This window comes from Fukomys damarensis, unplaced genomic scaffold, assembly GCF_012274545.1.
Source record: "Fukomys damarensis isolate Sample0158 unplaced genomic scaffold, DMR_v1.0_HiC HiC_scaffold_39, whole genome shotgun sequence".
Lineage (NCBI taxonomy): Eukaryota > Metazoa > Chordata > Mammalia > Rodentia > Bathyergidae > Fukomys > Fukomys damarensis.
Window position 1 is genome coordinate 41,551,234 of NW_022900951.1, and position 10,869 is coordinate 41,562,102.

At 49.4% G+C, this 10,869-nt stretch overlaps 2 protein-coding genes across 3 annotated transcripts in view; both read left to right on the forward strand.

Annotated features, from left to right (window-relative positions):
- Uba1 (ubiquitin like modifier activating enzyme 1) overlaps positions 1-7,918 on the forward strand; it is a 22,381-nt gene extending 14,463 nt beyond the window's left edge. For both annotated transcript variants that reach the window (XM_010643504.3, XM_010643501.3), the window contains exons 15-26: positions 362-527; positions 646-842; positions 2,665-2,729; positions 2,932-3,127; positions 3,901-3,975; positions 4,089-4,278; positions 5,276-5,364; positions 5,619-5,711; positions 5,840-6,031; positions 7,231-7,332; positions 7,424-7,524; positions 7,698-7,918. In XM_010643504.3, the coding sequence (XP_010641806.1) occupies positions 362-527; positions 646-842; positions 2,665-2,729; positions 2,932-3,127; positions 3,901-3,975; positions 4,089-4,278; positions 5,276-5,364; positions 5,619-5,711; positions 5,840-6,031; positions 7,231-7,332; positions 7,424-7,524; positions 7,698-7,833 (1,602 nt within the window). In that variant the 3' untranslated portion in view covers positions 7,834-7,918. The remainder of the gene's footprint in view (positions 1-361; positions 528-645; positions 843-2,664; positions 2,730-2,931; positions 3,128-3,900; positions 3,976-4,088; positions 4,279-5,275; positions 5,365-5,618; positions 5,712-5,839; positions 6,032-7,230; positions 7,333-7,423; positions 7,525-7,697) is intronic.
- Positions 7,919-10,451: 2,533 nt separating this feature from the next.
- Cdk16 (cyclin dependent kinase 16) overlaps positions 10,452-10,869 on the forward strand; it is a 12,380-nt gene continuing 11,962 nt past the window's right edge. The window contains exon 1 of the mRNA XM_033760175.1: positions 10,452-10,868. Within this exon, the coding sequence (XP_033616066.1) occupies positions 10,864-10,868 (5 nt within the window). The 5' untranslated portion in view covers positions 10,452-10,863. The remainder of the gene's footprint in view (position 10,869) is intronic.

The window sequence follows — 10,869 nt, forward strand, 5'->3', positions numbered from 1 at the left end:
GGTCTCACTATGTAGTTGAGACTGACCTGGAACTCACTATGTAGCCCAGGCTGGTCTCAAACTCACAGCAATCCTCCTGCCTCAGCCTCCTGAGTGCTGGGATTACAGGCATGCGCCACCATGCCCGGCTCTCTGCTTCCTTTTTCACTGAACTTCTGCTGTATCTGTCACAGACCTGGCCATGTGGCACTGACCCAGTATTTTTCCTAGTAAATCAGGAAGCTTCCTGAACTCAGCCTGGTTCTTCAGCATTAAGGGAATCCTAGGTGGACAGCTCTCTCAATGTTTGTTGGTGAATGCACAAATAACTGAGCTCTCTTTCCTCATCCCTACCCTGGACTGCACTGCTTCACTTCTACAGAAGTTAAAGTCTGACACAGCCGCTGCAGCTGTGCGCCAGATGAATCCGCACATCCGGGTGACCAGCCACCAGAACCGTGTGGGTCCTGACACGGAGCGCATCTACGATGATGATTTTTTCCAAAACCTAGATGGCGTGGCCAATGCCCTGGACAATGTAGATGCCCGTAAGTTTGGAGATGGATGAAGAGATCAGGGGCAAAGTTGTGTGTATATGAGGGCTCCTGGTCTTCCTGTTTTCTGACATTCCTTTCCCTGCTCTCATGTCATCATCCCCTCCTCCAGGCATGTACATGGACCGACGCTGTGTTTACTACCGGAAGCCACTGCTGGAGTCAGGCACACTGGGCACCAAGGGCAATGTACAGGTGGTGATCCCTTTCTTAACAGAGTCATACAGCTCCAGCCAGGATCCACCAGAAAAGTCCATTCCCATCTGTACTCTGAAAAACTTTCCCAATGCCATCGAACACACCCTTCAGGTAAGTGCCTGGGGGAGGTGGGGGGAGAGCAGCTGCCAGGCCCTTGGCCTTGAGATGTTGCAAGCCTAAGTATAAGACAACCTTTTTCTTCAACGTCCCCCTCCCCCACTTCCCACCTGGCAGCCTAGGTTTCTAGAATGACTCATTCTTTTTTCACATCTATTTTTAAACTTTTGCAACACATAGATAAGTATAAAGAATACTATAGTCAACACTGAAATACCACTTTTTGCCTAGCTTTAACAATTGTTACTGTTTTGCTACATTTTCTTCTTAGATTGATAGTTTCTCTTTGTGCTAGAGTGTGTCATGGTATCACAACATTTTACTTCTGCTGTTTCTGTCTACCTCTGCAAAGTAATATTTTTGTATAATAAGGTCTTCTTCCAACCTCAGCACTATTGACATTTGGGGTTCGGTTTTTCATTGTCCTGAGGGCACTTTCCTGTGCACTGTGGGATGTTTCCCAACATCCCTGGCTTCTACTCCTTGGATGTCAGTAATGCTGCCTTACTAATGTAACAATTTAAAATATCTCCAGACATTGCTATGCCAGGGGTGTGTGTGTCTGTGTGTGAAGCCCAGTTGAGACGTGCTGTCTAACCAAAATACCATTTTTCACGTTGAACAAAATTAATAGGCACTTCTTACCTTCTCTCCTACATGTTTCCAGTACTCTGTCCATATTCATATTTCCCCAGCTGTTGCTTAAAATGAGTTTAACAGCTGGTTTGTCAGGATGATTCTGTGTGTCTGATGCAAACACACGTAGAACAGTGCTGATAGTCATCTAGCTGAAGTCTGACAAAGTGAACAGCAGACCTAACGATAAACATTGTAACCATGCAGAGTAGTTACTAGGGGTGTGGTGGTGGGGAAAAGAGCAGTTCTACCTGTCACCTGTCACTTTCCATTCTGACTCTGTGGTTCCAAAGTGGCTGTGTTTATGTTTATGGGCACCTCGCACAGCTTCACTAGTCCATGTGTGACCTTGAATTGAACCTTGTGTCCCTCTGTAAAATGAGGATGGCAGTAGCATCTACAGTACTTCACAAGGCTATTATAAAACCCTTAGCACTTATTAAGCAACTGTCACTATTTTAAATAACTTAAGATATGTTCACCAGGGGCTAGAGTTGAAACTTAGTGGTAGTGTGTGCTTAGGATGCATGTGGCCCTGGGGTTGAACCCAAGCAGTGCAAAACGTAGATATGTACACAGGTTCGTTACTTCCCAGGTAAGCTAAGCATTGCTGTTACAGTATCTGTTTCAGAGGGAAGGGTACAATTAAAGGTATCATGTGTGCCTAAAGTCAACAAAACTAGGAAATATATAGCAGAGGTAGAATTAGAAACTAAATCTCTAATGTCTCTATTCTCCAAAACACTTCACTAATGACTGTATTTACTATTCTGAGAATTCTCAGAGGATAGAACTTCTGTCTTGTGTTCTGCCAAGTCCCTAGAGCCGAGATAGGGATTGTTTTTGCTTTAGTCTTATATATTATTCTTTTTTAATTTGTTGGTAGAATACACTTAACTGATGATAAATTTCCTTTTTATCAAGTCATAGCATAGGTAGAGTAAGGTACACCTCCCTCAATTTTTCATGCATAATACTGGTATAATCACTGCCCAGATAAAGTTTTTGGTTTTTAAATTTAGGTGCTGGGAGTGTAGGAGAGTGGGGAAGGTTGGGGCTTCCGCTTTCCCAGAGCAACTGTGTACACTTGCATGCTTTATTCATGCAAGGGCTTTCTCATGATGGCAGAAGCCCATTTTGTTGACCATCACCCCACCTAATCTATTTACTCTGTCTGTAGTGGGCTCGAGATGAATTTGAAGGTCTCTTCAAGCAACCAGCAGAAAATGTCAACCAGTACCTCACGTGAGTAACTCATACCTTCCCCCTCTCCTCTGCCCACCAGCCATGGCATATGTCTTCTCTTCATCTCTGTCAGCCTCAGCACCAGGCATCAGAATGCTTGGGCCTCATCCTGTTGAGGGTCAGGGTAGAAAAGGTGGGATTTCCCTGGAGCCTCCTCCCAGTGCCTCTGTAATTCTGCCCTTTTGCCCTCTCCACCTCATAGAGACCCCAAGTTTGTGGAGCGGACTTTGCGGCTGGCAGGTACCCAGCCATTGGAAGTGCTGGAGGCTCTTCAGCGCAGCCTGGTGCTGCAGCGACCACAGACATGGGCCGACTGTGTGACCTGGGCCTGCCACCATTGGCACACCCAGTACTCTAACAACATCCGGCAGCTGCTGCACAACTTCCCTCCTGAGCAGGTAATGCCCAGTACTGGGTCCATTTGGCTGAATGTATTTCCCTGCAACAGAACCCACTAAGGGCCCTCCATGTGGCTCCTCCCAGTTACTAGTCCAGCCCTGGCTATTGTCCTGAAGTATGGGGATCTCAGAGGAATAATTAAGCCGGGCATGTGTGTTGGGGTCCCTAGTCTTTGGTGCAAGAGATGGTTTCTGTTTCCCTTACTGCGGTGTGGGCTGAGTAACATGTGACTCCTCCTTGGGGTTATAGGACTTCAGGAAAGGGATTTTAGAGTTCAGAGTACAGGAGTTTGTTCAAATCCCAGCTGTCTGAACTTGAGCGTACCACTTCTCTGTGCACGTTTCCTCAGCTGTTTAATGGTAGTTTATCTCATGGTTTCATGAGAATTAATTGGTATATTTTTAAGTTAGTACTGTTCCTGGTAGTCCCCAAGAGTCTGTTAAATGGCTTTCTGTCTTACACAGAGGGAATAAATACCCTGGAACTGGTAAGTTGTTTCCTCAACCAAGACCCTGGTTCATCTTGGCTTTGGAACTTTCATCTACAGGGCTCTACAGTGTAGGGTCTTTTGTGATCAGCCCCAGGGCCCTTCGCTCACCCAGCCAAATATAGTGAGCCACAGTGCATCCAGGGGCAAGGCAACAAGTCAGGATTGTCTGAGGCCTTTCTTCACTCAGAGGTCCTGCTTCTCAAAGTTCTCTCTCTCTCTCTCTCTCTCTCTCCCTCCCCTCCCCCCTCTCTTTCTCTTTCTCTTTCTTTCGCTGTCCCTTAGCTCACAAGCTCAGGAGCTCCATTTTGGTCTGGGCCCAAACGCTGTCCCCACCCACTTACCTTTGACGTCACCAATGTAAGTCTCTTCCCTGGGGACTCTGGGAGTCAGGAGGAGGGTGGGTGGGTGGAGAGGAGGTGGTGGCTCCCCAATCAAGGGCTGATGTGCTCACCCTGCCCTGCCTTCCCTAGCCCCTGCATCTGGACTATGTGATGGCTGCTGCCAACCTTTTTGCCCAGACCTACGGGCTGATGGGCTCTCAGGACCGAGCTGCCGTGGCCACACTCCTGCAGTCTGTGCGGGTCCCCGAGTTCACCCCCAAGTCTGGCGTCAAGATCCATGTTTCTGACCAGGAGCTGCAGAGCGCCAATGCCTCTGTTGGTAAGGGCGTTTGGCCATTTGGCCAAGATTTACCCCCACTTGTCCCCAGCCTAGTCCAGCTTCCCCACCAATCCTCTGCCCCTGGCTTGGTGACCCATGTCTTCTTCTGCAACACAAAGAGGGTCAGTTGGGACAGATTATCTCCCTCCCACCTCCTTCACACTCTCTGGTCCTCGGGAGAACAAGCTGTTTGTTCCTCTTGCTCTGTGTATTTGCCTTGGTTTGGTTTTCTCTGTTTCTTCTTGACCTATTCATCCAGGGGTTGTGATCTCTAGCAGTGATACCTCTTTCCACTGATACCTGTCCACTGTCTTCTTTATCTTTCAGATGGAGGATCTTCCAGATCTCCTTCATCTCCCCATCTGTACTCCCCTCCAACTTGTTTCTCTGTATCTTCACCTCGGCATTGCCCTCCATACTGGTGCCTGGTCCACACATTTATCCACCTGCCTTTCCTCCTGTATACCTGTCATGCATTTGTAACTCCTTCCTTCTGAAATATCTTCCCCTTCATGTTCTTTGTGTATTCTTCCAGTCTTCTCTTCCAATTTGCCTTCATCTTCTCCATGTATTCTTCCTTTTTCATACATTCTCTCCCACGTCTGTGTGTGTGTGTGTGTGTGTGTGTGTGTATAAAATCCCTTTCTCCTATCTTCCCTGCGCACCAGGTCTTTCCTCCATTGCCACCTCTTTGTATTTCCCCTCATCTTTTCTATCTTTTTTATCCCCTCTCCTAACTCATGTCCTCTCCCGTGTCTCCCTATCCCCCTCTACAGCATTCTCCAGCTATAGCTTTCCCTTTCACTCTCCAGCACTACTTTCTCCCGACCTCTTCCTCTGCTTCTTGCTCTCCTTCAGGTTTATACTCTGCACTCTTGCTTTTCCTTTCTGTTCTCCTGTGATGTCTCTCCTTTCCAAATCTTGTATGCTCCTGAATGCTTTTTGCCCCACCTTAGCCTAGATCTAAAGGGTTGATGGTGTCCTTCTCTTTGTGCAGATGACAGCCGTCTAGAAGAGCTCAAGGCAACACTGCCTAGCCCTGACAAGCTTCCTGGATTCAAGATGTACCCCATTGACTTTGAGAAGGTGCTGAGAAAGGGGGTCGTGGGTAGGGCAGGGAGATGGGTTGAGCAGCCAGGTAGGGCCCAAGAGAATGGGTCTCTGGGGATCTGGGCCCAGCCCAGGTGTTTGTGGGAATGCAACTGTGGGCCTACCACACCTCTGAATGAATAGGTATTCCCAGCTATCCTTCTGTGATCTGAGAGAGTCCAACAGGTAACTGCAATAGAGGATACTTTATGCCTTTTCCTCATCTAATCCACTCTTCCCACTTATAACAGGATGATGATAACAATTTCCACATGGATTTCATTGTGGCTGCATCCAACCTCCGGGCAGAAAACTATGACATTTCCCCTGCAGACCGGCACAAAGTGAGTAGAATCTAAGCCTGATGTTCCACCTCCTTCCAGGCTTAATTCCCCACATTCCTCCCCTTCTGTAGACCCTGAGCCTCTTGCCACTTCACTACCACATTCCTTGGTTCCTTCCTGTCTCACAGAGTAAGCTGATTGCAGGGAAGATCATCCCAGCCATTGCCACGACCACAGCCGCTGTGGTTGGCCTGGTGTGTCTAGAGCTGTACAAGGTAGTACAGGGGCACCGAAAGCTTGACTCCTACAAGAATGGGTTCCTCAACTTGGCATTACCCTTCTTCGGCTTTTCTGAGCCCCTGGCAGCACCACGGCACCAGGTAGGGGCCCGCATCAGGAGGTGGGTTTGTGAGTAGGGCGTGTATCTGTAGAGCTAGCACCTATGTACTTCTTTCAGTCTTTGTTCATTTATACATTAATGACATCATTCAAATGTGTGCTGAGCATGGCTCTGCTTCTCTGCCTGTGGTAGTCATTAGAAAAGATGAGGTACTTGGGGTGTGTGTGTGTGTGTGTGTGTGTGTGTATGTGTGTGTGTTGGTGGTACTGGACCCAGGACCTTTACACTGAACTACATTCCCAGCCCCCCCGCCATTTTTCCCTATTTGGGCACAGTCTTGCTAGGTTGCTAAGTTGCTCAGGTTGGCCTCAAAGTCAAGGTTTTCCTGCCTCAGCCTCCTAAAAGTGCTAGGATTATAGGGACATGGCACCACACCTCCCCTTGGGAGGTTATTAATAACTACATGATAATTGCAGCTGGCAATGGATTCTTTTTTTTTTTTCTTGGTACCGGGGATTGAACTCAGGTCCTTGTGCTTTCGAGTCAGGCGGCAGAACAGCTGAGCTAAATCCCCAGCCCTGGCATTGGATTCTTGCTATGCTTATCATTTCACTTGTTTATTGAGCACCTATTGTATGCAGGTAGTCTTTTAGGTGCTAAAGTTATATTTATCAAATAAGTTATATAAATGACATGATAAATAATTTTGGAATTCCCCCAAAAAACAGTTTTAAGGAGGTCTTGAGATTAGCAGGGATTGATTTGGTGCCGGGTACGGAAGCCAGCAGCTTGAGCATACTAAGCACATGCTCTCCTTCTGCACTACACCCCCAGCTGAGGGCTTGGGACTTGAAATGTGGGCTGGTCAGAAAAACCTTGCTGAAAAGCTGATGCGTGAGCTCACGTGTGGAAGAGGTGAGGGGACAGTCTGTGTAGGCCCTTGGTACAGGCTCTGGGAACAGACCTTGCAGGGGTACTGAGGTAGAAATATCCCTGGCATGTTGGAACAATAAAAGGCCCGTAGGGCAGAGTTGGGGAGAAGACAAGGGGTAGATGAGATTAGGTTTCTGGTGTCGGAGAGGTTTGTCAGTCATCAGAGGGTTTGAGTGCTTACTCAAGGTGACGTGGGGGCCATGAGAAGGTTTGGGACAAAAGACGGTTGTGATCCAACTAACCATGTTTGCATGAGTGTGGAGTTTGCCCTTCAGAGCGGGCCCTGCCCTATTCATTCCTCTGTAGTACTATGACCAAGATTGGACGTTGTGGGATCGCTTTGAGGTTCAGGGGCTGCAGCCTAACGGGGAGGAGATGACTCTGAAACAGTTCCTTGACTACTTTAAGGTAAAGCCCCTTCCTTACTCTCACCTCACTAGGGGTAATAAGGTGTCCTGTCTACCCCATGACACTGCTGTTCCCTTTCTCTCCCCTCCAGATAGAGCACAAATTAGAGATCACCATGCTGTCCCAGGGAGTGTCCATGCTCTATTCCTTCTTCATGCCAGCTGCTAAGCTCAAGGAACGGTTGGATCAGCCGTAAGTTGCTGCTGGGCACGGGGAAGGGGTCCTTTGCAAATGGGGGAGGGGTGGGGCTCATCTCAGAACTCTTCCACTCCCACTCCTGTGCACTAGTCCTTCATCTGTTCTGTCCCTGCCACCTCTCTCTCGCTTTCTACATCCCTCAACTCTGTCCTACTCCTTGTCCTTAGGATGACAGAGATCGTAAGCCGCGTGTCGAAGCGAAAGCTGGGCCGCCATGTGCGGGCGCTGGTGCTTGAGCTATGCTGCAACGACGAGAGCGGCGAGGACGTCGAGGTCCCCTATGTTCGATACGCCATTCGCTGACCCCTGTGTACTCCCTGAGGCTGTTCCCACTCCCCTTCCTCAGTTTCCTTCCAGTCGCAGTTCTAATTTGGCCTCTGGCAGTGGCTCAGCCAGCCAAGTCTGGTGTTCCCTTATCAACCCCCTACTGAAACCCATCTTGCCACTGCTTTCTACTTTATTTGGAACCTGAATCCTAATAAAAAGGTATTAACCCAAAAACGGCCTGCCCTGCTGGTACCAGAGAAGGAAGGGAGATGTCTGGTTCATACGGTACCACAAGGGCTCAGACCCACTCCAGCTGCCACATTCCTGGGAAGAGAAAATATGGAAGTTGCCACCTCTTCGTGCCCTCTCTGCTTACGAAGACATGGAGGCACTGGTGAAGCCATAGAGAACAGGTGCTTATTGATATCAGCTGGGCTCAAATCCCACCTCCCTCTGTTGCAGTTGTTGCCCCATTCCCCAGTGAGGAGGAAAGTTAAGGCAAGCATGCTGTCAGGACTTGGTCAGCATGTCTTATGTCCTTGGGGCATATCCCACCTGGCTCAGAGCACAGTCATGACTCACAGTGAATGCCTGTGGCATCCTTAGTTCATCTCCCCCGCTCCAGGGGCTTGAGGAGTACCAGTACCTTCAGGCATACTCTGCAACCCCCACACTGGGGATTGAACCCAGGGCCTTTACGCTGAGCTACATCCTTTTTTAAATTGTAAGATAAAGTCTCGATAGGTTGTCTAGGCTGGGCTCAAATCTGTGATCCTCCTGCCTCAACCTCCCAGATGGTTGGGGTTATAGGCAAGTGCCACCACACCTGGCAGTTTTTATGGAAGTATTTGGCTGAGAACATCTAGCGAGGAAAAGTCCTTTTTCTACATCTCTTATCCTTGTCAGCCACTGACCTGCCTGCCTTTCCCTTGAAAGGTTGCTTAGGCCTCCTGCCTTCAAGGAGAGCTTACTGGGGGCAGAGAGCCAGTCATTGGTTAGTGCAGGTAGCAAGAGGCTCACCACCAGCCTGGCTGGACCTTGGAGCTGTCCTGTCTTGACTGAGTGCTCCAGACAGTTGAAAGCACCATTCTGGCTAGCCACTCCCACAGTGTTGCCTTCCTCCATTGCTACTGGCTCCTGGTTTTGTTCTTGGTACCAGGGCTCGAACTTGGGCCCTTGTGCTTGCGAGGCAGGCAGCGAAACCACTGAGCCAAATCCCTGGCCCTGCTGCTGGCTCCTGGAGCTTGAGGATGTTATCCATTCATACTTCTGTCCTTCACCTAGCTAGAAACCAAACAGGGCCCCTCCCTCCACTCAAACCTGAGTGTCAGCGATACCTGTCCCCCAACCTGGCTCAATTCACATCACAGCCTCCCTACGTCTGCCTTCTGGGCCCAGATATAGTGATTAGCCTTACCTACTCATGTCTTTTCCTGAATTGCTGGCTTTCAGTGATCTCATTTTCACACACTTTTTTTTCTTTTTGTTGAGATGGTCTTGCTTTGTGGTACTGGCTGGCCTCAAACTCCCAAGTGCTGGGAGCCTGTGACACACCCTACCAAGGGATTGATCAGTGCCTTCAAAAGGTGAAAAATAGTGCCAGGTCTGAAGGTATGGAATCATGGAAGTACAGGCAGCATTTTAAAAATGGTGTAATCAAGGAAGGCGTGGAGAAGGCGACTTTACCGGAAGGACTTGAAAGTGAGGTAATACACTGCAGGGAAAGAGAACAATAAATGCAAAGTTGCAGAAGGATTGTGCCTGCTTTCATTCATGAGTCGGAAGCTAGTATGGCTGGAATGAGAGGAAGAAGGGTAGAAGGTGAGGTCTAGCCTGTGGTGAGGACTTTGCCTTTGTCAATATTTCCATTCCTATCATGGTAGGAAGCCCTTGCTAACGTGAACTTTACTGAAAACCATAGCGGTGTGACCAAGGGTACCATAAAGGTAAGCCCAGAAGAGGCGAGGAAACTGCTTTTGAGCTGCGGTGCATTGTAAGGAATTCCCAGAAGGCCTGCTGTTGCTATTTGAGCTGAACTTGCAGACACCAGTTTTGCGGGCAGAGGATTAGGTGTGCCTAGCCGTGTTCAGCACACAGCAGAAGCCAAGAGATACAAGAAAAAAAAACCACGAAGCAAGGGGAGCCACGGGTGAGGGTGGGAGACTGAGGCGGGCAAGGAGAAGTAGAGAAGCGGCAGGAAGCTCTGCAAATACTCCCCCTAGACAGGAAGAGACCCCGCCCCACCCAACATTTTAAGCATGCGCAGTAGAGAGGACGGCCCCTCTTAAGATCCGCCTTTCCTCTCGGCCTAGGCTCCACCTCTAGAGGCTGGCTGGAGCAGATGGAAAGGGTTAAGGGCGGGACGGAGAATGGTTGAACGTTCTTTGGGCCAATCACCTTGCGGAATATTGAGCCTATAGTGACACAGGATCTCAGAACAAAAAGGAGACCCCCCCCACTCCCCCGACGGTGAAAACCAATAAAAATCGGGCAGGGGAGAGGGAACACAAGGGAGGAAAGCGAAATCCTCCTCCAGCTCAGCCACGCCCTTCATTCTTGCCCTGCCTCACCACATAGAGCAAATTCCACTGGCTCCGCGACAACTTTAAAGGGCGGGGCCGCACACGTTCACAGTGGGAGAGCTAGCTAGCGGTGGAGGGGGGCAGCAGGCGGGGCTAGACTATCCCAGCCTTGTAGTAAAGGCCAATGATTATCCAGGCCACTTCTCCGAGAAAAGTCATCTCTCGAATCTTTACAATTCGTGCCTGTCGAGGCACCTCAAGGCACTAAAACTGACTGCCTCATCGGTCATTTTCCTCCTTGCAAAAGTCCCGTTGGCCACCATGGGGAAGTACCAAGTGAAATCGAGCAGGGGGAGCGAGTGGTGACTGGCACGCCTGGTTACTGACTGCTGCTCATCTCGGCGTTAGCAAACTCTGGAAAGCTCGAAACAATACTAAACAACCTCTTCATTTCTCCCTGGCGCCGTTCCAGGGCCAGCGCCACATTCCTCTGTGGGCGCGCAATGGCCGCGCCCCCTCTCACTGCGGACGGGTTTTTTGGTACATGCAG